Consider the following 23,344-nt stretch of genomic DNA (forward strand, 5'->3'; position numbering starts at 1 on the left):
TTTATAGTCAAACATTCTCCAAATATGTATGTAAGAAATACTATATCTCTGTCTAGCAAAACACAGGTGAGTCTAATGCACAGTTGATGGAGTGAATGATGACCACTTGTTTCAATCAGTTGTCTTATGTTTTTCAGTGCTGTCATGTTTGTTTACGTTTCAGGTTTACATACCAGGACAGTCAGGTTGTAACCAGTGCGTTCCATAAGGTTATAAAAAGGTATTTTCGAACTCTACAACTGTGACCTAGGTGACTCTAGGTGTAATGATCCAGGATCAGTCGTCACAAGACCATACAAATTGTAAAAATGTGCCTAAATGTCTCATATTGTTCAGTTTTCATGATTTGATTTCAAATATACGATGGCTGGGGATAGTTGAAAGGGTTTTTATTGAATGAATTTGAAAATGAAGTCCTCACAGGCAGAACAATCACAATACTGCATGATTGGCTGACAATACCCGTTCCTCCGATTCAAATGAGGCAAACCTTTGGAGTGGAGTCCAGTTCAAATAATTCAAACTTTACTGATTGGAAAGATTTCAGCAATTGTTAAGTGAAGTGAGCCAATTTTTGAAAATGGAAAAACTCAAACTGACTCAACATCAAATTTTAACAATGTCTACATCAATCATCTTTGATCATATATGTATATAAATAGAAATATAAGTGCTCCTACTCTAAGATACTTAAATGCACATAGGTCCCCATGGATTTGTCAAAGAATGATAAACAACCTATGGCAAAATGTCTCACAAACATTTAGTGAATGTTCATTTATTTCCCAAGCACCTTCATGTCATCAGTTTAAAGGAGATGCCAAATGGCCGGTTGCCAGTCCTGCCTCGACCACTCTTCTCTCCATCAGGAAGAAATCCAGACCCCAAGGACCAGCTGAGGGTGAGACAGGTGGAGGAGGGCAGCCTGGAGAGGGTGAGAATAGCAGGGTTTCATAGCCAAACCATTTCATGAGGTGTAGCACTGAAGACTGTCAAGATTTAGTTCAAGTTTAGAGGGGTTGGAATCACACCTTTTCTTTGAATGTACACGTGGTAATTTATGCAAAGACATTATTTATTTCATGTGAGGTTGGTAGGTGAAAGTCCAAGCTTTATCAGTGTGTGATGCAGACTGTTATTATTTCTGAAAGTTTTTCCTATCTCAGGCAGAGGAGTTGAACTTAACTAATACTGAAGAGGAAAGAAGTGATTGTTGAGAACAGAAATACCGTTTTCCAAGAAATCACTTGGGCATAACATTACTGTAAATGTGTAATTATTTGTGACCAAGTTCGCAAGTCAAGATCTCTCTCTTTCCTACATGTTTTTAATAAAAAGCTGAGTACTGAGTACTCTGTTTAATGGTGTTCTGGATAATGTGGAACCATTGTGGGGAACATGGTATTGTGGCGTCTCATGGCAGTTTCAGTCTTAATTAAAATCAGGCTATATCGACCATCGTGGGAGATGATGTTACGTGTTGCCTTTTGCCAGGAACCCAAATATGGAGTGCTTGTCTCCAAGCTGCTGGCGTCAAAGGGAAGAGTCACTCTATCTGACTCAAGGAGAAACTGTATTCTTCACTGCATAATTTTAATTACCTTGCTCTGCGGTTATTTTAGAGAAAACATGTTTAGAGATTTGTGTTGACCTCCTGCAATTCTTTTATTCAATGAAAGGCCTTGGGAGTGATGCTTACCTTTTTCTCTCTGTTGAAAACCCTTCATTTAGACATAAACACCTTTTGCTGGATGGAATAAGTCATTTTTGCACACAACAGCCACATATTACTTTGTGTATAATGTGAAGCTGGAAAGTTTGAAGTTCATTTGTACTTTTCTACACTCGCTCTGTGCTGCTGCTCTGGAATAGGGTCCTCATTTGACTGTCATAGGAATTGTCAGCACCAATCTCCTGTCAAATTTCTGTGAATTTCCCAGCAGAATGGTCTTCTAAGAAAATAGTTGCCATTACATGTTTTCCTGCCATTTAAGGGCTGAAAGCCACTGTAGCTTTTTGTGCCCTCTCTCAACTGGAATTGGAGGTTGGTGGTTTTGTGCTCTACAGTGCCCTTTCTTGTATGATTTTGTGTAATTTGGACCTATCCTCATTGGTTTGGCCAAAATTGTTTGGAAATTGTTACAGTCTTAAGACAACCGTACGTCAAGCCACATCACAGTGGATCAGCCAGTAGTGTTTGAAATGGAGTTCTAGTGCCTCCAGTTTGAGTACCTGTCTACAATGTGGGAGATTGTCTTAAGTTGATGGGTGGGTGACATTTACAGCATTTACTCTACTAATGAGGCTGAATATGAGACATTTGTAGCAGTGTTTTCTTTCTGACAAACAGTTGTTAACCTTAGAGTACTTTTCGACTGAATCACATAAATATGTTACCAAGACATTTCAGAAAATGCCATTTTAACTATTATGTGATGTCCAGCTGCCCCTGGTCAGTTTTAACACTGACAGGTGGATTATAAAATGCTAATTTTTTATCCATAATTAAATGGATGAATGGTATTTGTTCCTCGATGCAGACCCCCTCTGTAAACCAAAACAACATATTTCCAAACACCTGGGGCATCAGAACATATTTCTACTTAATGTGAAAACAACAGACCATTACCAACCATTTCAAGTTAAGCACCAGCAGTTTTATTGAGAAAGTCGACTCCCTTTGAATTAAGCTTTTAGACTTTGTGTCCACTTGTGGTAATACTTTGCTAAGATCACGCCACCCATATAGTGAAAATTTGATTTTGAAGTAAAGTGAAAACATACTGAGATGTAGTCTATTATTTTCTCCCATTCAAACATTTGAATAGACCTAATTATTTAATGAAGAAACAATTAAGAAATAAGATAATTGCACTGCAAGTGCAAACCACGTAGGTCTCTTTATGTGTGATTAAACTCAGTGCTTGCTGCTAAGGAACTGAGTTAAGTAAATCAATACAGTTACAGCAGACATGTACAACACAGAATGACAGTTCTCCTTGCAGTATATTTTAATATAGTTTTTGAAATACATAAAATATCTCTTATGTTCACCAGGACTATCATCAGATTTTTTATGACAGATTCTTATGTCATGAAATAATTTAGTCAATATCTGTCTAGAATGTTAGACTCATTACAAGAACATATTTTCTGTTTTTCTGTCATGGCAAACCTAGGATCAATTTCATTTGATGATGCCAATAACACTAAAGCTTGTTTTGGTCTTTTCTCAGTATACAGGTAATTATGTCTTTCCAATTTTTTTCCTTGCCAGTTTGCTGTCCAGGGATTACCAAACAAACGAGGCAGTGGACATTTCTCAAGAGTATCCTAAAAAGTGAATGAAATTGCCCTCCCTCCCCACCACACACACACATTATATAAAACACGGGCAATGTTGGGAATCTGACAGAGGTGCCTTGAACGGAGTGGGAATCCAACTGAAGCAGTATTTTCAAGTGTTAAATTATAATGTAAGCAAAATCTTTATTTTTCACTTTGATTGCAAGTAATGATGAGTCTGACAGCTTTTATAGTTCATGATCAGGAACCATGGGAGGATTAATTTTGATTTTGACACAAGTCAGAATTATTTGGATAATAACTGTTTTTTTTTATCATGCAGTTTGACTTTTAATTCTCTCTGTGATCCAGGATGCGCTCCAACGCTGTGATATCTCTGACTGGTATTCTGGCTGTCTGCCTGCTGGTTTGCATTCACTCTGGTGTAAATGCTTATCCATCCAAGCCTGCCAGTCCTGGGGAGGACGCACCACCTGAGGAGCTCGCCAAATATTATTCTGCACTAAGGCACTACATCAACCTCATCACGAGACAGAGGTGAGTTGTTGCTGACGTTCCATAATGTGATAAAATATTGCTAAATATTTGGGTTCAGGAAATGCAGAACTCCATGCAAAAGAAAAAAAATGAAGAAAAGAGCTGACATGTTGTTTGCCTGTTTTCCATGCACAGGTATGGGAAAAGATCCAGTCCAGATACCCTATTTTCAGACTTATTGGTGAAGGAGAGCACAGAAAGTATTCCAGGATCCAGCTATGTCAGGTACAGTAATTAAAATGCTAAACTACTTCTCATGACTTTTTTGAAGCTATTCCCTACATCCACATCCCCTGGAATTTATCTGTATTTCATCTATGTCAATGTTTTACAATGTACTACATTTTAAATATGTCTATTGCGTGCCTGTATTTACTTCACTTGCATCTTTCTTATATTATAGGTATGATGGGCTGCCAATATGGTGATGCCGTTGAAACTGTCATGCTGACCCATGCAACAAAACTGCTGCCATGTGTGTTACTACTGACTTGATGTTGCAAGGAATAAACGTTGTGTCATGCAAACACCTTTGGTCTGTACTGTTGCCACTGCTACACTCAAACAGGTTTTTAACATTTATCATCTTACTCTACCTCACTTGGTACAAAAGCCTACCTAATGTGAAGAATACACTGTATTTCTCAAGTTGTGTGTTGTTCACTGTTTACTGTTAGAGTAACAGTGCTCTCTACTGGTGAGCAGGCTTCTTTGGACATGTTCAGATCCTCCTAAGTAGGGCAAATATCATTCATGTCTGCGGGTATGTTCCATTTGGGGGACAGTAAAATAGAAATTAACAGTGCATTGAGTACTACACCACTGAGCTGCATTTATTCCACTTTTTTTATGGTGAGACTCCTGAGATGTGCCATCACCCTGCTTGAAAAGAGCTTAACAGTTTAATCCTATCAAGTGACCTGGATAGCTCAAAAGCTAGTCACGTAACACTGACAATTTGATTAACCCTGTTCTGACACCTGTTTTAGGTAAAAACTACAAGCTACAGGTTCTCTCCTCTATCTTACAATAAAGCAGCTTCAGTGTCAAATGCAACTGAATGACCAGTTTTAGTAGGGATCATGGGACATTGCCTGGTGCTTCATGCTGACCTGCTGATGGGTGGTATGGATTAACAATTTACGGCCAGACGTGGGTATATATTACAGGTGTCATTCATGCTAGCAAGATCTATAACTTCCTCACGGGGTAAGTGTCTCTCCAACCCTGAACCCATGAATCCTTCGCCTGCCTTGCAACACAGCTACTCCACTGACAATGGGTTGGAGAAACACTTCAGTAAAAATAGGCTACTCAAGGTTTCTAATTTTCTGGCAATATTGGTACATTTTCTGTTTCAGAACTGTTAACTCGACTATGAAATCATAGGTTTCAAGCTTTGGGAGAGATTGAACTGACCAAGGTCATAGGAGTGCTACTGTATTTGAATTTGGGTGGATTTTTCCTTTAACTGACCACCTATGCAGCTATCATAATAATATAAGCACAGTACCCAATTAAAAGTAGTATCACAGGGTATTTTAGATTTATGTTTAGAGGTAGTGGAATTTGAGGGGTAAAAATTATTGTAGCTTCTTTGAAGATTCAAACCTTGAATATAGGCTATTTTATCCCCCTTCCCTAGTTTATCTCTCTCTCTCTTCTCAGACAGTTTTTTAATTCATTTAGATGGGATACATGCTTCTGTATAATTTACAGTAAACTGTAACGGTGGACCACAGATTTCAGTGGGCTGGAGCACATTGGATGTCTCAATTAGTACAGCAGCACTGGCTTGAAAGGGAAGGGGCGCAGGGACTGGAAATGCACCGCCACTGCGCAAATCATCTACGCTTTTGGAGATCTTGAAATTAATGGAGGCATGAAAGTGTGACTGGATCATACTGAGAAAATTGGGTAAAGTATTTAACAGGCTAATTCTTTTCACCAGACACTCAAGTAACGTTCATACGCTGACCTAACTTCATGGGTCCTCTGCTCAGTATACAATTGAGTTACCAGCTAGCGTTAGCTAGCTAATTTCAGCCACATGCTATCTGTGTTAGTGATTGGATTCGCAGCTAACTGTAGCTAGCTACTCTTACAAAACTATTTAGCAAGAGAACAACACTAAACAAACGAGGTTGGCTATTTTAATAGTGCTGGCTTGCTTAAAGCCACGCGTTAGTGCTTGGTAACAATATCAGTCACCAATCGACCAAATATGTCTAACGTTAATACCTATAAACGCATGCTAGCTGGCATAATAAGAAAGCTAATTTAGCATGCTAAGTAACTTGTCTGCATGAGCTACAAACCAGCGTTAGCTAACACAAACTTGGCACAGAATTAGCATCGATGGAATTAACGTTAATGAGGACCTGACAGTCTGCGGTTGCTGTTTGGTTGATTTAAGTTAGCTGTGGTCGTTGTGTATTCCAGTTAGTTTCTGCCACCTCTGATTAGCTAGTTGATTTAAGCTTGTAGAAAAGACCAGAAGCAGCCTCACACATTGGGTGAAAACGCGATACACGTGCCTACTGCGCCTTTAGCGTGACAGCAAATTGTAATCTTACTGCGACTATCAACACTGGTAATACTGCCACCATGATTTGTGAAATGGATAGTTTTAGTTAACGCTAAGTTATGTGGTAACGGATTTTAATCTTCCCCTATGACTTACATGTGATACAAACTAGTCTGACTGGATCAGTATCTAGAGTTGCCTCGACTCCCCTCAGTCATCTGGTCCCCGCCTGCAACAGAGCCTCTCCACCACTGTTCTCTCTGGTGAAAACATGTGTTTGATGTAGGCTCAGTCGGTATGCCTCTGTCTGAACAAGCTGCTTGTGCATTTACTCTCAAACTGAGGCCCATTCATCGAGACTGGCTGCTAACTTATTAGGATTGTAAATTAGGTATTGAGAGCCCTATTGTGACAAAGGGCAACAGCTCACATCAGTCAAATGCCAAATATGATTAAAAACTATGTGAAATGGGTCTATAGAATGTTTCAAAGTGGATGTGGATATCTTTATGTCCATAGCTCAGTGTTAATCACATGTTTTTCCTGAAGACAATATAGACCTCCTTTCACACAGATACCCAAATAACCCTTCAAATTATCAAATGAAATAAACAAAATCCACCAAAATACAGTTGGCTACAAAAGTATTAGTCTAATTTCCAGCTAGATGGTAAGCATGTTTTCAAATAGAATGTGCATCCATCCTGCTTGGAGTGTTTTAACAAATTCAAAATAGTTAGGCAACTTAATGTTACTCAACTTTGCACCATCTTCATTCTCTCATACATTCATCCTGCTCACACACAGTATCTGCGCAAAGCTCCTCTTGACACATAAGAGAGGCACTGATGAAGTTAGTCTGGCAGCTATAGGCCTGTAATTTTGGACCAGACTGCGGATTTTGTCATGACACTTAACTGTAGCCTACTCCAAACCATGCTATGCTCTTTAAAAGGTCAGCATTGAAGGCAGTTTCCATCGCTTGCTGGCTATAGTGGTTGCTTTAATTTCCATGTCACAACCTGATTTTCACTGTCAGCATTAACTTTTTAATCAGCAGAGTTATAATGGATAATGAGAAATTATCCAGATTTTCTACTTTTCTTTCATGTTTTGACTTCATGAGGAAACCCTCAAAAACTTTTGCTCACTTGCGATCAAACTTCAGCTGGATGCAGTCAAACAGGATCCGTAAACAAGGCTTTATAAGTTTGTCTGAACAGGAAATTAATGCATGAATTATTGTTTGCGTTATCTTTGCATACTTAAAGTTTGAAAACATCTGTTGGCATAGCTTAGATACAGCCTGCTGAAAACCATGTGAATCCATGTTTCTGTTGTGTTTTGTTATATATGATGCAAAAATGAGACTATGTTGGGGAGCTGCCAAAAAGAGCAGCTGAAAACTAGGAGCCCAGGACATACTGTGGCTCCATGTTCAGTTTAATTCATTGAAAATTGATCTTTTGAATCAACATAGTACAGTTAATTCTCTGCAGTCACACTCTTTCTAAGCTTTATCTGGCTTGCTGGTGTAAATGAGTCTTAAACCCACGGGTCACATGATTGAAGTGGCCAATCACAACGGGTGCATGATAACACTGCTGAATGAACATGAGCAGTCTGGGCAATGAAGGCACTCATGGGTCAGAGCAAGCTACTTATCAGAATGAGCTACTTTTAAACACTCCAGAGGGTTTTTATTATTAGGCTTTTATTTAGTCTTTTATATGAGTAATTGTTTGGGACCATTCCAACAAGTAACAAAAATAACAATTATTTTTTCCCGTTCCTTTTTATTGTCCAGAGGTACCAGATGAGTGCTGTATAGAGAGAGGGGGCTCCGTGTCGGAGTGCTGCACTGGATTCAAGCACAATTCGTAGGTGAGTTTCAGAGCTTAGCCTACTTCATGTTTCTTTTTCCATCAGAATAATTATCTTCCTTTTTTGCTGTCTTTGTTGACATTGTGTGCATGAATTGGATAGACTCATAGATTACAATGCTGCATTTATGATGTTTGTACAGTTCAGAATTTATAGTCAGTTGAATGGGACTGCCTGTGCTCAAAAAGCCCATTCTTCTGTTTGTCCACCTACCCACTAAGGCATTGGCTGGGCAGTTTTTGCCCCACTCTGTTTGGAGAGCATGTTTGTACAGGGTGTCCCTGGGGGCCTCACTGTGTGTGGCTGGCACAACCTTTAGCCAGAAGGAGGGGAAACCCATCCTTTGTCGTTCAATGGCCCTCTTTGTCATTCTCTCAATTCATAAGTCCTCGCTGTGCTAGCATGCACCTAAAGCACCAAGACACATGAATGTTTTCAGTGTTGTTTGCTTCTCGCGTCTCCATGTCTGCATGTGCTGTACAACAACATGAATTGTCAATGTCTTAGGCCTGCTTCTTTTCATGACTTGGCTTGTATGGTGATCTGCGCATATACTGACAGGCAGTGGGTTTTCTGCCTTCTCCAGCCCTCCAGGTGCTTTGGTGTCTGTAAGCGAGCAGGTGGGCGGCTGTTGACCGTGCTTAGAGAGGTTCATCATCCTGAGCTGAGGAAAAAAATAAAACATGACTGTGGCCAATGCAAAGTCGGGCACAGGTGAGCTCTCAAAGGCAAAGTCCTGTTTAGACTTTTGGACAGGACCTGTTCCAAAAGCCTCCAAAAGTGTTCCCTGTTTTTCAAAAATGACATTACCACTGGAATGGCTGTATTGTGCCCAGAGATAGTCAAGTTGTTATGTCTGCTGCCTCCGGAGCCTGATGTGTGTGCCCAGTTGGCCCAGGATTGAATCCTTCTAGGCCTTTCTCTACTCTGTCTCCATTACCCTGTCTGCCTTTCTATTTTCCAACTATCCAACCTTTAAAAAACAATAACAGCATGTATTGGCTGTATATACTTGGTTTTTCAGTTCGCTGAGCAATATGATTTGTAATATGCACAAATCATCATGGAAGTACAAGAGTAATTGATTATTTTTTACCCATACCTACTTGACTAACTGCTACTAGGTGTACATGTCATGTTTGCAAAAACAGTTAATTTGGTTAATTTTGGCGTTTCTGGTTGTGTGTTCCCAGCCACTATAATGCAGATCTGTTAGTAGGACAATTCATTTGTGACTGTGGGTGCTTGTTGCTACTGCAATGGAAATGAGGGACATTCTCTATGAATTGGTCCATTGATGGACTGTCCAGTTGTTGTTCTTGCCTTGTTAGCTCTTATTAAGGTCACATTGTTTTTTGTCATCAGTGTTTTGAATGGCTCAGAATTTTAATTAATGTCCTTATTATTACTGGCACTGAAATCTATTTATACTAGTAAAAAGTTTTTTTTAGTAGTTTTTTTGTTGATGCGCTTGCTCATTTTTTTCATTGTTTGTCACAATGCATTTGTGTTAATAGATTTTAGTCCAGATCATTTTTGGCAGTGTGCGGAATATGACTTTGCTTTTTTTTTAATTTTTTGCTTCAGCTGAAGCTTGTTCCATACACTTGCAACAACATTGAATCATCAGAGCCCAATGGCAATCTTCTACATTTTAGTAAAGATTTTTCTCTGCGTTCTCAAAGCAAAACAAATATCAAGCAGCGTGGTAGTTGGCATTCTGTTTGCCTTATCCTAGATGTGTGTTTTCCTCTTCAGCCATGCAGCAGGTGTTGGACAACCTTAAAGACCTGCCCTCGGGAGCCAAAGATATTGACCTCATCTTCCTCAGAGGCATCATGGAGAGCCCCATCGTCCGCTCTCTCGCCAAGGTAATACACACACTCACTCCTGCTCCCTCACTCTGTAGCACACACACACACACACACACACACACACACACACACACAGTTGTAATCTCATTAGCCGGTCATCTAGCTTGTATAGTTAAGAGGAAGAGTAAATGTCACTTTGAGCTTGGGAAATGACAGAATAAATGTCACAAGCCACACACTCGACCGTCAGTCTCCTGGGAAGGTACCTGACTTATATGCATGCTACTCATGCTGGTATTGACATGAAGATTTACTCTTCCTGACAGTTGCACCAAAGGAGGTTCACTTATTTTTTTTTCCATGGATGCTCTCCATGCTTGTGTAAGAGCTGGTTGTGGGTGGGTGGACAGCTGTACATCTATGTATAACATGAACAGTGAAATGCCAGTCAAAAGGTTTCGCAATGGCAAGAAACTGGGGCAGAAATGTCTGAGAATCCTGCCATAGGCCGTGTTACAATTATAACACAAACCTACAGGAACCTATGCTCCGCTGTGAAACAGATTAAGCTACTGTCCTCGTTGTGAGAAGAGAGAAGCAACCATTAGCTTTGCTGTGTGCAAGGTGTTATGGCAGACTTCATGTGGTCTACACATTATCACTTGGAATGATTGCATAACATCCTTAAACAGTTTCATCTCTGCTGCAGCTTGATCAGACTTGAATAAACCTTTCTATTGACACCAGTTAAAACAGTGTTTCGCACGGCTTAATCAAGTTCACAGAGCCTACATAGAAATGGGTTATATAAGATTATCCAGAGAGAATATCCAGTGGAGATGGAGGTCATCAGCTTTGACTGCCATATCTATAAATAGAATGATTTCTACAGAAAAACTGTCACAAAGGCGAGCTCTTGTCCTCATCACTTCTTCTGACACACACTGCGCTGTTTGCCTTGGATATTGCATTTGCATTCTGGAAAAGGGGTCTGTAGATAGTTTCTGGTGTAATGTTTCATTAGTTGTCTCATAACCTCTTGTATGTGGTCATATGGTATGTTGAACAATTGTTGGGGCGGGACATAACGCAGGGAGGGATTGTGCAAAAGTGGGCGGTTTAGACTGTAACAAACATGTAAAGAGAAAAGTCCATGAAGCCTATTGAACACTCGATGTAGCTGGTGAAGCAATCCACTATAAAAATGCTCTGCAAATAATCTTGAGCTGTCACAATTTCCTGGATTCTTCAAAATGAATAAATTCCAGCCACTGGGAACGCAACCATGGTTTCTTAGGAAACGGAAACAGGTTTTTATGTGATGGGAGAGGCGAGGGAGGGGTAATTCAAAAATCTGTTATGGTATTATTAGCTGGGATTTTCATGTACGCCTACTGGTACACCATGAAGTAACCACTACAAATATGACATTTTCCTGTAAAAGTAATGGAATTTTGATATAAAAATAACAAAACTGTACTTTTTTTATTTTTAATTTTTTTTATTGTTAAATAGGTTTATGTTGTGATATGGAGAATTGTCTAACAAGATGAAAAAGACATTTTTCATTTCATTATGAATTTAAGTGAACATCATAACTACGTGGATTGGCACGTTCCAAGCTGCTAGCAAACAGCCAGATGAAGTGGTTGTTTTGTGTGTGTGTGTGTGTGTGTGTGTGTGTGTAGGCCCATGAGCGTCTTGAGGAAGTTAAGTTGCAAGCAGTGCGTGATAACAACCTTCAGCTGGTGACAGAGATCCTGGATTCCCTCAACAACCTGGCAGAAAAAGATTCTACGGCTGCCGAGCTCGCCAAAATCCTTCAGGAACCTCACTTTCAGGTATAGTATGCCTTGCTCCACTTTTACACTTGGACACTGTTGTTATTGGGGTTGTTGGGGACGAATAGACCAGAGACTTGCAGAGTGAATAGTCTAGCTCTTGTTCTAATCATGTGGAATGGATGTCAGAGCTTTTTACACTAACCATCCCCTAATTTCCTCTGAAGTGCCTGTCGGGCTGCTCTGCTTCCCTGTCACCCGCCCTGCCCTTCTTATACTCTCCACCAGTTACAGGCTGCGGCATCGGGGGGGTGGGGTGGCTGGGGGTGGGGGGTTATATCCTTGGGCCAATGGCAGGCCGAGCTATGCGGGTAAAGTGAGGGGGAGAAGACTCTGTCACCTAGTATTTCAGTAAATGCTCAGATTGGCCGATGCATTTTGCAATCTCACACCAATGCTAAACCTATGTTCTGTCTGCTGGGGTAAGAACAAGACTGCTTTTTCTTCTCTGTGTATCAGATTAGTGTTCTGTCTGTATAAACATTAAAATGTCTTAATAGTTCTGTGCTTGAGGAATGTGCACTTAACATAGTGACGAACTGATTTATGTCTTTATTGTGCCATGGTAATATATCAAATTGGTGTTGCATAGCAGGTCGCAGGTTCTTAGTATATCAGTGTATGCACCACATAGCGCTGAATGTTGTCTTTCTCAGTCAGCAAAAGCTGTTTGAAATTTGTTCCAAGATAATTTATGCGTACAGAGATTGCTTTTTTTCTCCTCAAACCCAGCTTGTTACGTCTCATCTCTGTGTCTGCTTCTCTCCCTCCCTCTTCTTTCTCCCTCAGTCGTTGATAGAGGCTCATGACAAAGTGGCTGCTAAGTGCTATGAGATGCCCCATGCTGCAGTGAACAGCGATGCCTTGCTGACGAGTTCACTCATGCCCGCTGATGCTGTCAGGATGATTGGCATCCAGAAGAAAGCTGGGGAACCACTGGTGAGTCAGCCAGGCGTTGATACCAACCACAGCTACGCAGAGGAAACATTTAGCGCTCCCATTAGGCTGTAACAGCTTTATAGACGTCTGTTTTTATTGACCGTCTGTCAGAAAAGGGTAACTCTGTTTTACACGGTAACTCGGTATGAATGCATTCCTTCACAGCAAGCGGACAGACGGACCCGCGAAATGGGCCTCCCCTTTTTGATTTATGAAGTGTGGATGTAAGATACCGCGTGTCTCTCGCTCGCTTTCAGGGGGTAACGTTCCGGGTGGAGCGGGGAGAGCTGGTGATCGCACGGATCCTGCACGGCAGCTCGATTGACAGGCAGGGCATGCTGCACACGGGGGACATAATCCGGGAGGTGAACGGTCGCGAGGTTGGCAGCAACCCCCTTGACCTCCAGGAGCTGCTGAAGGACTGCAGTGGAAGCATCACACTCAAGGTCCTGCCCAGCTACAGAGACACGCCGACACCTCCACAGGTGAGGGGGAGAGAGTTTCCCGTTTAGCTTTTCACCTACAGAAAACTACAAAACCTGCGGGATTTGAAAGCCTGCTTTACCTCCGCATAGATAAATCAAGTTCATTATTTTTTATGTGCAGTTTTTCTGACACGCCCTTTTTAATTTTGACTGCAATCATTATCATATGTGCTCGTGCATCTGTGTTGACGTGTATGTGCATGCATGCGTGCCATGTGCAGTCAAGTTGTCCAGGGGTTGTACCTGTCAGGGAGTGGGTGAGAGCTGCTTGACCTGCGTGCTCTCAGAATGCCAGGCGTCTGAAACTGAGCCCAGGGAGCGTCTATTAATAACACTCCACAGGCTATCTGGGACATGGAGTAGCATGAGCAGGAAGAGCAGAAGGAGGTGGAGTGGGGGAGGAGAACACCTCAGGCATTTCCACACATACACACCCCTATTCACAGACCCCCAGGAACACCCCCTTTGCACACCCCTGTGTTTCTGCTGTACAGAAACACACACAGCAGTTGACACTGAGGAGTACTATGTAGGGTAGGGCTATTCAACCATGTCCCGTGGGGGCCGAGTGTATGCAGGTTGTGATTCCAATCACAGACTGCACCAGGTGATTTCATTGATTAGTTCCTCCTGTCTGGTTGAAGGTATGCTAATCAGTGAAATCACCTGATGTAGTCACCTGCCCTCCATGGCAAGTTGAATAGCCCTGATGTATGAGGTTATGTCAGACACTGACCTTTGTGATGGGGAGGGATCGAATGAACTCATTCCACTGTTTGGTTATCTGCGTGATGGGTTTGACTTCTACAAAGATGTTTAACTTGTGTATGCTGTCTGTGTATATATGGTTCCTACACAGGTCTGGAAATGTTTGGAAAAATAATTTGGTAATTTCTAGGTCTTGATAAGTTTGGAAATGGCATAAAAAGGTTTGGAAAAGTATGAAAAAATATTGGGGTGCTGTCACAATATGCATAGGACTATATAGTTTCTGTCTTTTTAAACCCCAGCCATCTCACATATTTTTATTTGTTGCTATGAAGAATGATCTTAATTTATCGAGTAATGTGGCAAAGTTAGTTAGTTGTGACAACATTACTATTGGAGTAAATCATACTGAACGCCAACCTAAGTATTTAAATGAAAAGAAATTAAGGTCTGGAAAAAGTGTGAATTTTTGAAAATGAAATGATGTACGAACTCTGTAAGTGTGAATTTAAAAAATGGTTAAAAATCTCCCTGTGTGATATCTTGTTCAATGTGCAGGTTTATCTGAAGCCACACTTCAACTACAACCCGGCCACAGACAACCTGATCCCTTGTAAGGAAGCAGGCCTGGCCTTTTCCAAGGGAGACATCCTTCACGTAGTCAACAAGGAAGACCCCAACTGGTGGCAGGTGAATAGACACACATTGGCTGAGCGATGATGAAATGGAGGACTGCCTTAACTAGGGCTGCTCAACTAATTGGGGACAAACAGCAATATTGACTACTGCAATCAGCAAATAAGAAGAGGCTTCTAGAGAGAAGGGGGAAGGCACCCGAGACCTATACAAGGTATTTTGGCCCTGTGTGAAATATTCAAGCCACGCATCTATCAACTGTAGTCTGTCCTGGTTTCCCTGTAGGCATGCGTTGTTGTCGGTGGAGCCACTGGGCTAATCCCCAGTCAGTTCTTGGAGGAGAAGAGGAAAGCATTTGTGAGGAGAGACTGGGATACTTCTGGTACAGTTGTTCACACAGCTACACTGCTAGACTCCCCACACCATGATCCACCTACTCATGCTCAGTTATCCAAGAAAGCCAGGAAACGCGTGCCTTTAGCACCTTCATGTGGTGTAATGACATATTTTTATTTCTCTCAGGCATGCTCTGTGGAACTCGAACTGTAAAGAAAAAGAAGAAAAAAATGATGTACCTCACTGCTAAGAATGCAGGTGTGTATTCATAAATGGTTGCCTTTGATCATAATTTTTTCCACATCCAGGAAGGGATTTTGTCAACATTTTGCAGTGTTGAAGTGTGCAGAAAAATAAGCTAATCATCCAGCTTTTCTGTATACTGCCTTGACCAGAATTTGACCGTTACGAGCTGCAGATCTATGAGGAGGTGGCCAAGATGCCGCCGTTCCAGAGGAAAACGCTGGTTCTGATTGGAGCCCAGGGAGTGGGCAGGCGGAGCCTGAAGAACAGACTCATTGTCATCAACCCTCTGCGATATGGAACCACTGTCCCCTGTGAGTGTGCAAGGCACAACGTTGAGGCAGTTAAATTAGCCTTCACTCCTAAGTTTTGTATCAGGTTATACTACATTCACTCCTTACCTATTCTCACCTCGTCCCTCCAGTCACCTCGCGCCGCCCGAGGGAGGAGGAGAGAGACGGCCAGTCCTATTGCTTTGTGACAAGAGAACAGATGGAGAAGGACATCAAGGACAGCCGTTACCTGGAGCACGGCGAGTACGATGGCAACCTTTATGGCACCAAGATCGACTCCATCCACGAAGTGGTGGAGGCGGGCCGCACCTGCATCCTGGACGTCAACCCTCAGGTTAGTCATGGGCAGGCACCTCTAGGGTGCTATCAATGATATTCCCTGAGCTTTGGTGGTGGATGGTTGTTGCATTGATATGTTTTGTGCCCAGGCCCTGAAAGTGTTGAAGACTGCTGAGTTCATGCCATTTGTGGTGTTTATTGCTGCTCCTGAACTGGACACATTAAGAGCTATGCACAAAGCTGTGGTGGATGCTGGACTTACCACCAAACTGCTCACAGTGAGTTTAGAGAGGATTCATGGTTCCTAAGTATTTCTAGATGGTGATGGGCCTGTGAATGGTTGACTATTCTGGAAATATGGTTGAACTGAAAGTTTTGTAAATGGTTGTCACTTGGTTGTCACACATGGTCATCCTGATGGACAGAATCTCTCTCTGTAACAGGAGAACGATCTGAAGAAGACTGTGGACGAGAGTGCCAGGATCCGCCGAGCGTACAGCCACTACTTTGACCTGACCATTGTCAATGACAATCTGGACAAGGCCTTTGACAAGCTGCAGGAGGTGGTGGAACGGCTGTTCCTAGAGCCCCAGTGGGTCCCAGTCAGCTGGGTGTACTGATACTCTGCCCCCTACTGGACAGACGCCGCTGTCCAAGCTGCTAGGCCTGGGAAGGGAGGGGACCACCCATCGTCGGGCTGGGAGACGGAACACTGTACTACACACACGGACAAAGTGTTGGACATTAGCCCCGTGTGAATTTGGGTCTCGCACCAAGCTGCATCAGTCACCCTTCTGCACACTATGCAACTTACAACACACAGAAAGTGTACTTATTTATTGGCAAAAATATTTTGTTTTTTTTAAGTGATTTATGTTTCTGTTCAAATGGATTTGGGAAAAAAAATACTGATCATTGTGTGAGGATGTTTTAAAATTTAGACTTGCCATTGTCCTTGACCATTATTTTAATTTTACATCTGTATGTGAGATAGGTAAAATGTATTTATTCTGGAAAGATGATGAGGGCTTGGTTTATGAAAAGGAGGATACCTCAATGTTAACAGTTTACAGTGCATATGCCTCCAGTACTTCATCTCATTTTGTCACTGCAAATCTTTTGTCATCCGTGTTGAATAGTGTGTCGAATATTTTCTTATAACAAGTCCTCCTTTTTTCCTCAAGGCTACAGTTGTGCCCTGGCCTCTTATTTTGGAGTTCAACCTTATAAATGGAAATGTCCACATTACAACTTTGACCATAGTGAGCTCATGCCAGTCACTCTTTGTTGTTGCAGGAAGAAAACTAATACTGTTGTGTTTCCCCATCGTTTCTTTTACTCGAGCACAACAGATTACATTAATTATGTTGATTGTGACACTTAGGTCAGTATTCAATGTACGTAAATGTTTCTGTTAGCCCAGTCGCTATGGTGCTGTGTCTGTGTTTGTTTGGGAGACAGAAAAACCTTCCACGGGACTCTTAACAGGGTACTGCATCTCAGTGAACCATCCCTTTTGATGTGATATTACTGAAACTTAACTGTTTTTAAATAAAGGCCATATTTACTTATAAAGGTATATTTTACACTATTTGAGAAAAGATGTATTTTCAGATGTCAAATAAATAACTGGTGTTTTCTAATGACCCGCTTTGGTTTCACTTTGTGCTGTGGGCAGAGTTACTTGCCAAACCTGCATTCCTCGACAGTTTGAGACTGTAAAATGAAAACACGCTTCAGAATTAAAAGGAAATTCATAAATAATAGCTGTCGCCAAACAAAATAATTTAACAGTGTTCATTTCAGTAGTACGGAGCCCCTTGGAGATCTTAGTAGAGAGAAGGAAAAGGCCTTACTGATCTATCCCAGATCTGTTGCCCCAGTTCAATAATCTTTTAGTTTAGTCATTTATTTTCTCAGTTTACTTAACTACCTGTTTCTCTGAGATTACTATACCCTCAAGTCAGTAATCTGTAGCTGAACTAATAATCTGTGTTTGAGTTGTATTCCCATGTGTATGCATTGAGAGGGGTGGGGTAGGTCTGCATGACAAATGAGAAAGCTATGAAAACTAATCTTACTGTAGATTACATTGAAATAAAATGACAAACATGTAGCATTTATTTCAGAGAGGCACATTAATTGCTTCAATAACATTTCCCTAAATTAGCTTAGAACCAGAGGCCTTGTCATTGCAGCATGTGACCACGTATTAAAAGAGTTAATTCTCTCCATTACTTAAGAAAAGTAGTTCCTTTGTCAATACAAACTGTAAACCAGCCTCATGCAGAGGGGTTGGATTAAACCTGGTTCTGTCGTTTTTATTCAATTACTAGAATTATATTCTAAGATTTTTTTAAGAATTCACCCTATATACGTTGATGCTGATGGTACCAACAGGCACTGAAGTAAAACAGGGAGGCTACAACTTCAGTTGTGTCCATATAATAGTACTTTTTATATGATTGTCCTACAGTAAAATGGCCTCTTTACTGCACCAAAAAGAATTCAGGGAAAACACTGATATTACAACATAGAAAAACTACTAGCTAGAGGCATTAATACTAATTTAGTGTGGTCACACTGATCATATTGCTGTGGAATGTTAATATTGTCCATAAGAAATAAAAGTGTCTCCATAGTTCATGTACATTGTCAACCGCAGTGGGCCAATGAGGCGAGGCCCCTGACAGCGATACACAGGACAAGAGGAAGGTTTCCTGGCTGCTGGTTTATCTCTGTCTTCAGCGTGTCCCCGTCTCTCTTCAGGGTCACATTAGAGGAGGCAAACAGATGCTCAGTCTTTTCATAGAGCTCCTCTGTCAGTGGAGCCAGGCCCGCACTGCTCAGAGGCAACTCTCCGCTTCCCGCCACACACTGCACCTGAAATAGGTTGGAGAGGATAGAAACAACTAAACCACTGCAACGCACAGGTTGAAATTAAGTTCACATACTGTAACATGCAGGCTGCAGTATCCAGCCTCGTAAGAACAGTCTGTACTAACCAGTAGCTCCAGGGCCTGCAAGGCTGTGGGACTGCAGCACATTCCCAAGACGGCAAAACAGTCATCTGGCATTTCTGAAAGACAAAGCCCCCCAAACACAGTATGAAAACAGAACTTTAGTAGCTGAGGTTTTCATGGTATTCTGCACACACTTCTCCAGTCCTGTAAAAATGATTGAGGGAATTTTACAGATTCAAAGCAGAGTTTGTTTAAGTGTTTTGTTTTGCACTAAGTAACAAGATTGAACACAGATTCCTCACCGTCCAAAGCGCTGATAATGAGGTGAAAGGCTCTAAGAACGGACGGGGACTGGTCTGAAGAAGTCTGCTCTTCTCTACCACACGGCTCCAAAAGGTCCAACACAGCCTGGATGTTCTGTCTCTGAGTCTCCGTCTTAACGTCCTCCAAGTCGGGGCAAGCACCGAGGCACATCTGGTCCAGCTGAGAGAGAGAGAGGAAGAGGCCTGGAAATGAAAGCTGATGCAACACACCAGAAGTTTATAATACTAACTCTACAGTATAATAACCGCGTCTCTGCGCTGACACGGCCTCTGTGAACCCGCTGTCCTCCTCACCCCATTCTGCAGCACACCGACAGTCTCTCTGTCCTCCATGGCTGCGGTGAGGTGCTGCAGCAGAGGGCGGCGTGTGGAGGCAGCGAGAGTCGACAGCAGATGGAAATGACCATTCAGTCGGTCCAGTTCTGTCAACGGATAAATAACACAGAAAATGGGCACATACTGTATGATCATTCACTTACAAAGACAAAAGACAACACTAGACAACACTAGGCACTTATTAATACTACACACGAAAAACATTTTAGCAAATCAAAATAAAAAGGAAAAACTAAACTTAATGAAAAACACTGAAACTAACTGAATTGAACTAAAAATGAGTGTTAATTGTTTTCAGCTTTAGAAGAGAGAGCATCCTCACATCATGAATAGGCCCGGACCACTTATCAATACTGCATCAATACATTATCAATACATTGATGGCTAGTGTGGCCATCCAAAGACAATTTTCTGTCAGCGTGTATACAAAACAAGCATCACAAACTCACTCCAAAAAGGCATGACTATTGAAATTGTAAAAGTTCAACTAAAACTCAACTAGATTAAAACTAAAAATCAAATATGAAAAAAACTAAAGTAAACTGCACACAGTGTGGTCTGACAATACAGATCCTTGGTTTAAAGAGAGCTTATAATACAGGTCAACGCACTTGTTTACAAACAGTTATCATTATTATCTGATAAGAGAGAACGTGGCCTCCGATCTCTAGAAGCCCTTTGTGACCTGAAAACAACACGCGTTTCTGAACACGTCATCAGCTGGAACAAACATCTATAGTCACATGCTTTTATGGCAGAGAGGAGAAGAGAGGGGGGAAAACACTATTATTACTCTCCTATTCGTTTACCTGGTTTCAGGCCGCTATTTTCAGAGGCATGCAGAGGAGCACCGGAGAGACCCGGCAATCCTTTCATACCAAGCCCATCCACTTCAAAGCCCCCATGAGTGTCCGACATCAGACACAGCTCTGTGGAAAATATTTTAAAAACTCACATATGAAAGATTGGAAGTAAGAGTTTAAACCGTAGTTCCTTCCACTTGTCAGAATTGCAAAAGTCTACCCACTTAATTTCCCTTAAGTTAATAAACACTTGCTCACCATAGTGTCCGTTGAGTTTGACCTCTAGTTCAATGAGGGCATAGGCAATGGTAGTATGAGAGGGAATCTCCATGGTAACGTTACTGTCTTTGCTCAGGCTTCCATTCTCCTTCAGTGTCACCTGCAGAATAACAACACAGGTTCAAACCAAACACGAATGCCAACAAAATCTATCAGTTTGAGAAACCTCAGGCAAGAATCTCAGCCTGTTTTAAAGGAAAAATCCACCCTAAAACATTTTAACACTGTTAAAACATAGCTATTGGCGATGTAGCCTACCTCACATTTCTGGGCCCATTTTGTCATTTGGTGGTGTATCTTTCTTATTCCCGTGGAAATGGGAGTAAGAAAGCCAAATATAGATGATGTGGTGTCACTTTGAGATATTTCAAGCGCAGCTACAGTGGAGTTTGATAGTAGAAAATCTTTCAGCTATCGAAGACATCAAATTCTGGTGTCATCCCCTCAGAATCAAAGACAAAGGGCTTCTTTCTAGACTCACTATTTTGCACCAACATTAAACAATCATACACAGTAGAAGAGGCAGAAATATCAATTACTCCACTGACAGCCTCAATAGACCATGATGCAATTCTCAACTGGAAAACACTTGCTTCGCTTATCGCTATTGCTCCCTGTCTCCACCCGTGTGTTTAACCCACAGCTGAATGCAGCAAGTTCACGCTTTTCTCTGGAGGTTGTTGAAAGTCATTCTGGGAAATGTAGGAAATCACTAACTGAAGTAGAAGTAAATGAGGCAGGTTGAGGGAAAGTGGCTGCACCAAAAACGCTAATTACAACACTTCGTCACAAAATAACTCCTTGAATAAATTGAACGTCACAAATTGATGATATGTAACAGTGTAAGAGTATCAGAGGGTTGATTTTTCCTTTACGTTTCACATAGTGACTGAAAGAGGAAATGACCGGTCTATACAGCACATCCTAAAGAGAACAGGAAGTGTTTTTGACTGGGCATTCTCTGCTGTGAAAGCGCAAGCGAATGTAACACCATGTGAATTACATCAGAAGCTCTTTAAAATGATGAGGACGAAGACCATTATACAGTGAGACTGATAGTTTCGTGTAGTGTTAAATACCTTGGAGCTCTTGGGCCCACAGAGGCTCAGCAGTCCTCCACACTGTCCCGCCTGCTGCACCTCCTCTATGACCGAACACGGCTGAGTCGTCACAATCCGCTCCTTCACAACACCAAACACCTGCCTGTGCTTCTCCTTCGTCTGCTGGATCAGACAATGGGACATGTCCAAGACCCTGGAGGACAGAACCAAACACATTACACTGAATATTTTAAAACACGTCAATGTTGTGGTTTGTTCGCAACAAGTTTGGAAAAGTTAAGGTAGATTACAACTCTAGGATAAAAGTGTACTGCAACTGTGAAACTTATAGTGACTTACAGTGATGTGGCTCTTTAAAATATTTTCTATGACTAAAAATGGTAAATGTTATACTAAAACAGTAACTTTCTTGTGAGTGTTAATATTCAACCGGGTCTGCTGTTGTGTGTACAACTTTATGGTTGGACAAAGATCAGTCACGCCATTGCACTTCTGACTCATCATTCACTTTTACCATACTTCATATGCATAATATAATGGATAGGACAGCGGGTACAGGTGGACAACTAACCTGTCTCTGGAGTCTCGAAGCAGCTTCTGCACATCCACCTCCTCCTTCTTCAAACTGCCAAAGGAGGACTGCAGTTTGGATGTGTCTTTCCCCTCCAAGGTCACACTGGAATGGACCAAATTTGCGTCTATGTTCCCCTGAATGTTGTCACCGAACGTCCCATTGTACTTGATGAAGTCTGTCTCTACGACAACTGTGAACAGGGACAATTAAAGTGTGATGTGGTCTCAAGTGTAAGGAGAAATTAACAATGAAACAAAAATGATAATACTTCTACAACATACATTTATACTAAGAGTTTTGACGTTTACCTGGCTGTATAGGTGTGTCTCCTGTTAGTATATCATTGAAGTTAAAATCAGTGGAAAGATACTTAGGTTTCTGCCAGAACCAGAAACGCTTGCGCTTGACCACCAGTGACAGAAGAGCAATATTATCATTCAGACTGGACACTGGGACCAGGAAACCATCGTGGTCTACTTCCTCCACGAAGTTTTTTGTAGCTGTGGCGAACATCTCCCCGCTGGCTGACAGCAACCTGTGAATGCAATAGGTTTATAATGATGTTTGCAGCAGGTAATTGTGGGTGCGCGGGTTTTGTATCAAAGAGAGCCGGGGAGTGAGGAGTTATTTGAATGATTGATAGATCTTAAGTGAGGAAAGCCCCACCCATGTGGGCTAACCCGGGCAATAAACAAGCGCACGTCTGTAATAACAACAGCAAAATGGACAGAAGCGCTGTCTTTACCACATTTGCTGTAAATCTGTTCTCTGATCGACTTTATTAGAGGGGGTCAAGTGAAAAGAAATGTCTCTATTACCTAATATCTGTAAATGTAAACTGAGTAGGCTACAAACTGGTAGTGTTATTCTTCATCTGTCTCCAGTTACATTGTTGTGATCGAAATCGGAAGATCTTCTATTTGTAAGATGCACGCATCTTGAGTGAAATAAATGCAATATGTTACCACGTCCTCGAAGTCCTTGTGAGAGAAGCCTAATGTTCCAGACGGAAAACTTTCTCTTTAGGCTGATCTAGGTCGGACAAAGCTGCCGCTGCCCCACCAGAGCCGGGCCGGGCGGTACACAGTGTGCAGCCAGTCGAGTCGAGGGAGGGACAAAAGAAACGACAGAACAGACGCCCCGCCCTCTCCAGAGGGAGCAGAGGGTGTCACTCATA

The 23,344-nt window shown here is 41.8% G+C and overlaps 3 protein-coding genes across 7 annotated transcripts; 2 read left to right on the forward strand and 1 right to left on the reverse strand.

Moving 5' to 3' along the window:
- The first annotated feature begins 3,658 nt into the window (after nt 1-3,658).
- On the forward strand, nt 3,659-4,334 carry LOC139924713 (peptide YY-like). Its single transcript, XM_071915831.2, has 3 exons — nt 3,659-3,843; nt 3,979-4,068; nt 4,247-4,334. Exons 1-3 carry the CDS (start codon nt 3,659-3,661, stop codon nt 4,269-4,271), a joined length of 300 nt encoding a protein of 99 aa, XP_071771932.1. The 3' UTR covers nt 4,272-4,334.
- A 1,306-nt stretch (nt 4,335-5,640) lies between these two features.
- Nucleotides 5,641-17,474, forward strand: pals2a (protein associated with LIN7 2, MAGUK p55 family member a). Of its 3 annotated transcripts, XM_071915832.2 has the most exons (14): nt 5,641-5,760; nt 8,178-8,254; nt 8,841-8,968; nt 10,013-10,125; nt 11,757-11,909; nt 12,699-12,848; nt 13,106-13,333; nt 14,600-14,731; nt 14,963-15,059; nt 15,200-15,271; nt 15,409-15,570; nt 15,681-15,883; nt 15,978-16,106; nt 16,272-17,474. In XM_071915832.2, exons 3-14 carry the CDS (start codon nt 8,938-8,940, stop codon nt 16,446-16,448), a joined length of 1,647 nt encoding a protein of 548 aa, XP_071771933.2. In that variant the 5' UTR covers nt 5,641-5,760; nt 8,178-8,254; nt 8,841-8,937; the 3' UTR covers nt 16,449-17,474. The 3 variants fall into 3 exon arrangements, with proteins under 3 accessions (XP_071771933.2, XP_071771934.2, XP_071771935.2); XM_071915833.2 differs by lacking the exon at nt 8,841-8,968; XM_071915834.2 differs by lacking the exons at nt 5,641-5,760; nt 8,178-8,254; nt 8,841-8,968; nt 10,013-10,125; nt 11,757-11,909 and adding an exon at nt 12,260-12,331.
- A 478-nt stretch (nt 17,475-17,952) lies between these two features.
- On the reverse strand, nt 17,953-23,248 carry gsdmeb (gasdermin Eb). Of its 3 annotated transcripts, none has more exons than XM_071915871.2 (10): nt 23,133-23,248; nt 22,476-22,702; nt 22,165-22,357; nt 21,612-21,786; nt 20,512-20,632; nt 20,260-20,379; nt 19,409-19,536; nt 19,094-19,274; nt 18,834-18,907; nt 17,953-18,711 (listed from the first exon to the last, which is right to left on the reverse strand). In XM_071915871.2, exons 2-10 carry the CDS (start codon nt 22,678-22,680, stop codon nt 18,484-18,486), a joined length of 1,425 nt encoding a protein of 474 aa, XP_071771972.2. In that variant the 5' UTR covers nt 22,681-22,702; nt 23,133-23,248; the 3' UTR covers nt 17,953-18,483. The 3 variants fall into 3 exon arrangements, with proteins under 3 accessions (XP_071771972.2, XP_078143371.1, XP_078143372.1); XM_078287245.1 differs by having other exon boundaries at nt 19,094-19,310; XM_078287246.1 differs by having other exon boundaries at nt 18,537-18,711; nt 19,094-19,297.
- Between the last annotated feature and the right edge of the window lie 96 nt (nt 23,249-23,344).

Source organism: Centroberyx gerrardi, chromosome 12, assembly GCF_048128805.1.
Source record: "Centroberyx gerrardi isolate f3 chromosome 12, fCenGer3.hap1.cur.20231027, whole genome shotgun sequence".
Taxonomy (NCBI): Eukaryota; Metazoa; Chordata; class Actinopteri; order Beryciformes; family Berycidae; genus Centroberyx; species Centroberyx gerrardi.

Excerpts from the sequence above, each read along its gene's own strand:
- pals2a (XM_071915832.2), top strand. The coding sequence starts at position 8,938 with ATGACTGTGGCCAATGCAAAGTCGGGCACAG. Across the intron at positions 11,910-12,698 it reads TTCAGGAACCTCACTTTCAG|TCGTTGATAGAGGCTCATGA; the intron begins GTATAGTATGCC and ends TTTCTCCCTCAG. Across the intron at positions 13,334-14,599 it reads ACACGCCGACACCTCCACAG|GTTTATCTGAAGCCACACTT; the intron begins GTGAGGGGGAGA and ends TTCAATGTGCAG.
- gsdmeb (XM_078287245.1), bottom strand. The coding sequence starts at position 22,680 with ATGTTCGCCACAGCTACAAAAAACTTCGTGGAGGAAGTAGACCACGAT. Across the intron at positions 20,633-21,611 it reads GTGGGCCCAAGAGCTCCAAG|GTGACACTGAAGGAGAATGG; the intron begins GTATTTAACACT and ends GTTATTCTGCAG. Across the intron at positions 19,537-20,259 it reads AAATAGCGGCCTGAAACCAG|AACTGGACCGACTGAATGGT; the intron begins GTAAACGAATAG and ends ATCCGTTGACAG.
- LOC139924713 (XM_071915831.2), top strand. The coding sequence starts at position 3,659 with ATGCGCTCCAACGCTGTGATATCTCTGACTGGTATTCTGGCTGTCTGC. Across the intron at positions 3,844-3,978 it reads AACCTCATCACGAGACAGAG|GTATGGGAAAAGATCCAGTC; the intron begins GTGAGTTGTTGC and ends TTCCATGCACAG. Across the intron at positions 4,069-4,246 it reads CCAGGATCCAGCTATGTCAG|GTATGATGGGCTGCCAATAT; the intron begins GTACAGTAATTA and ends CTTATATTATAG.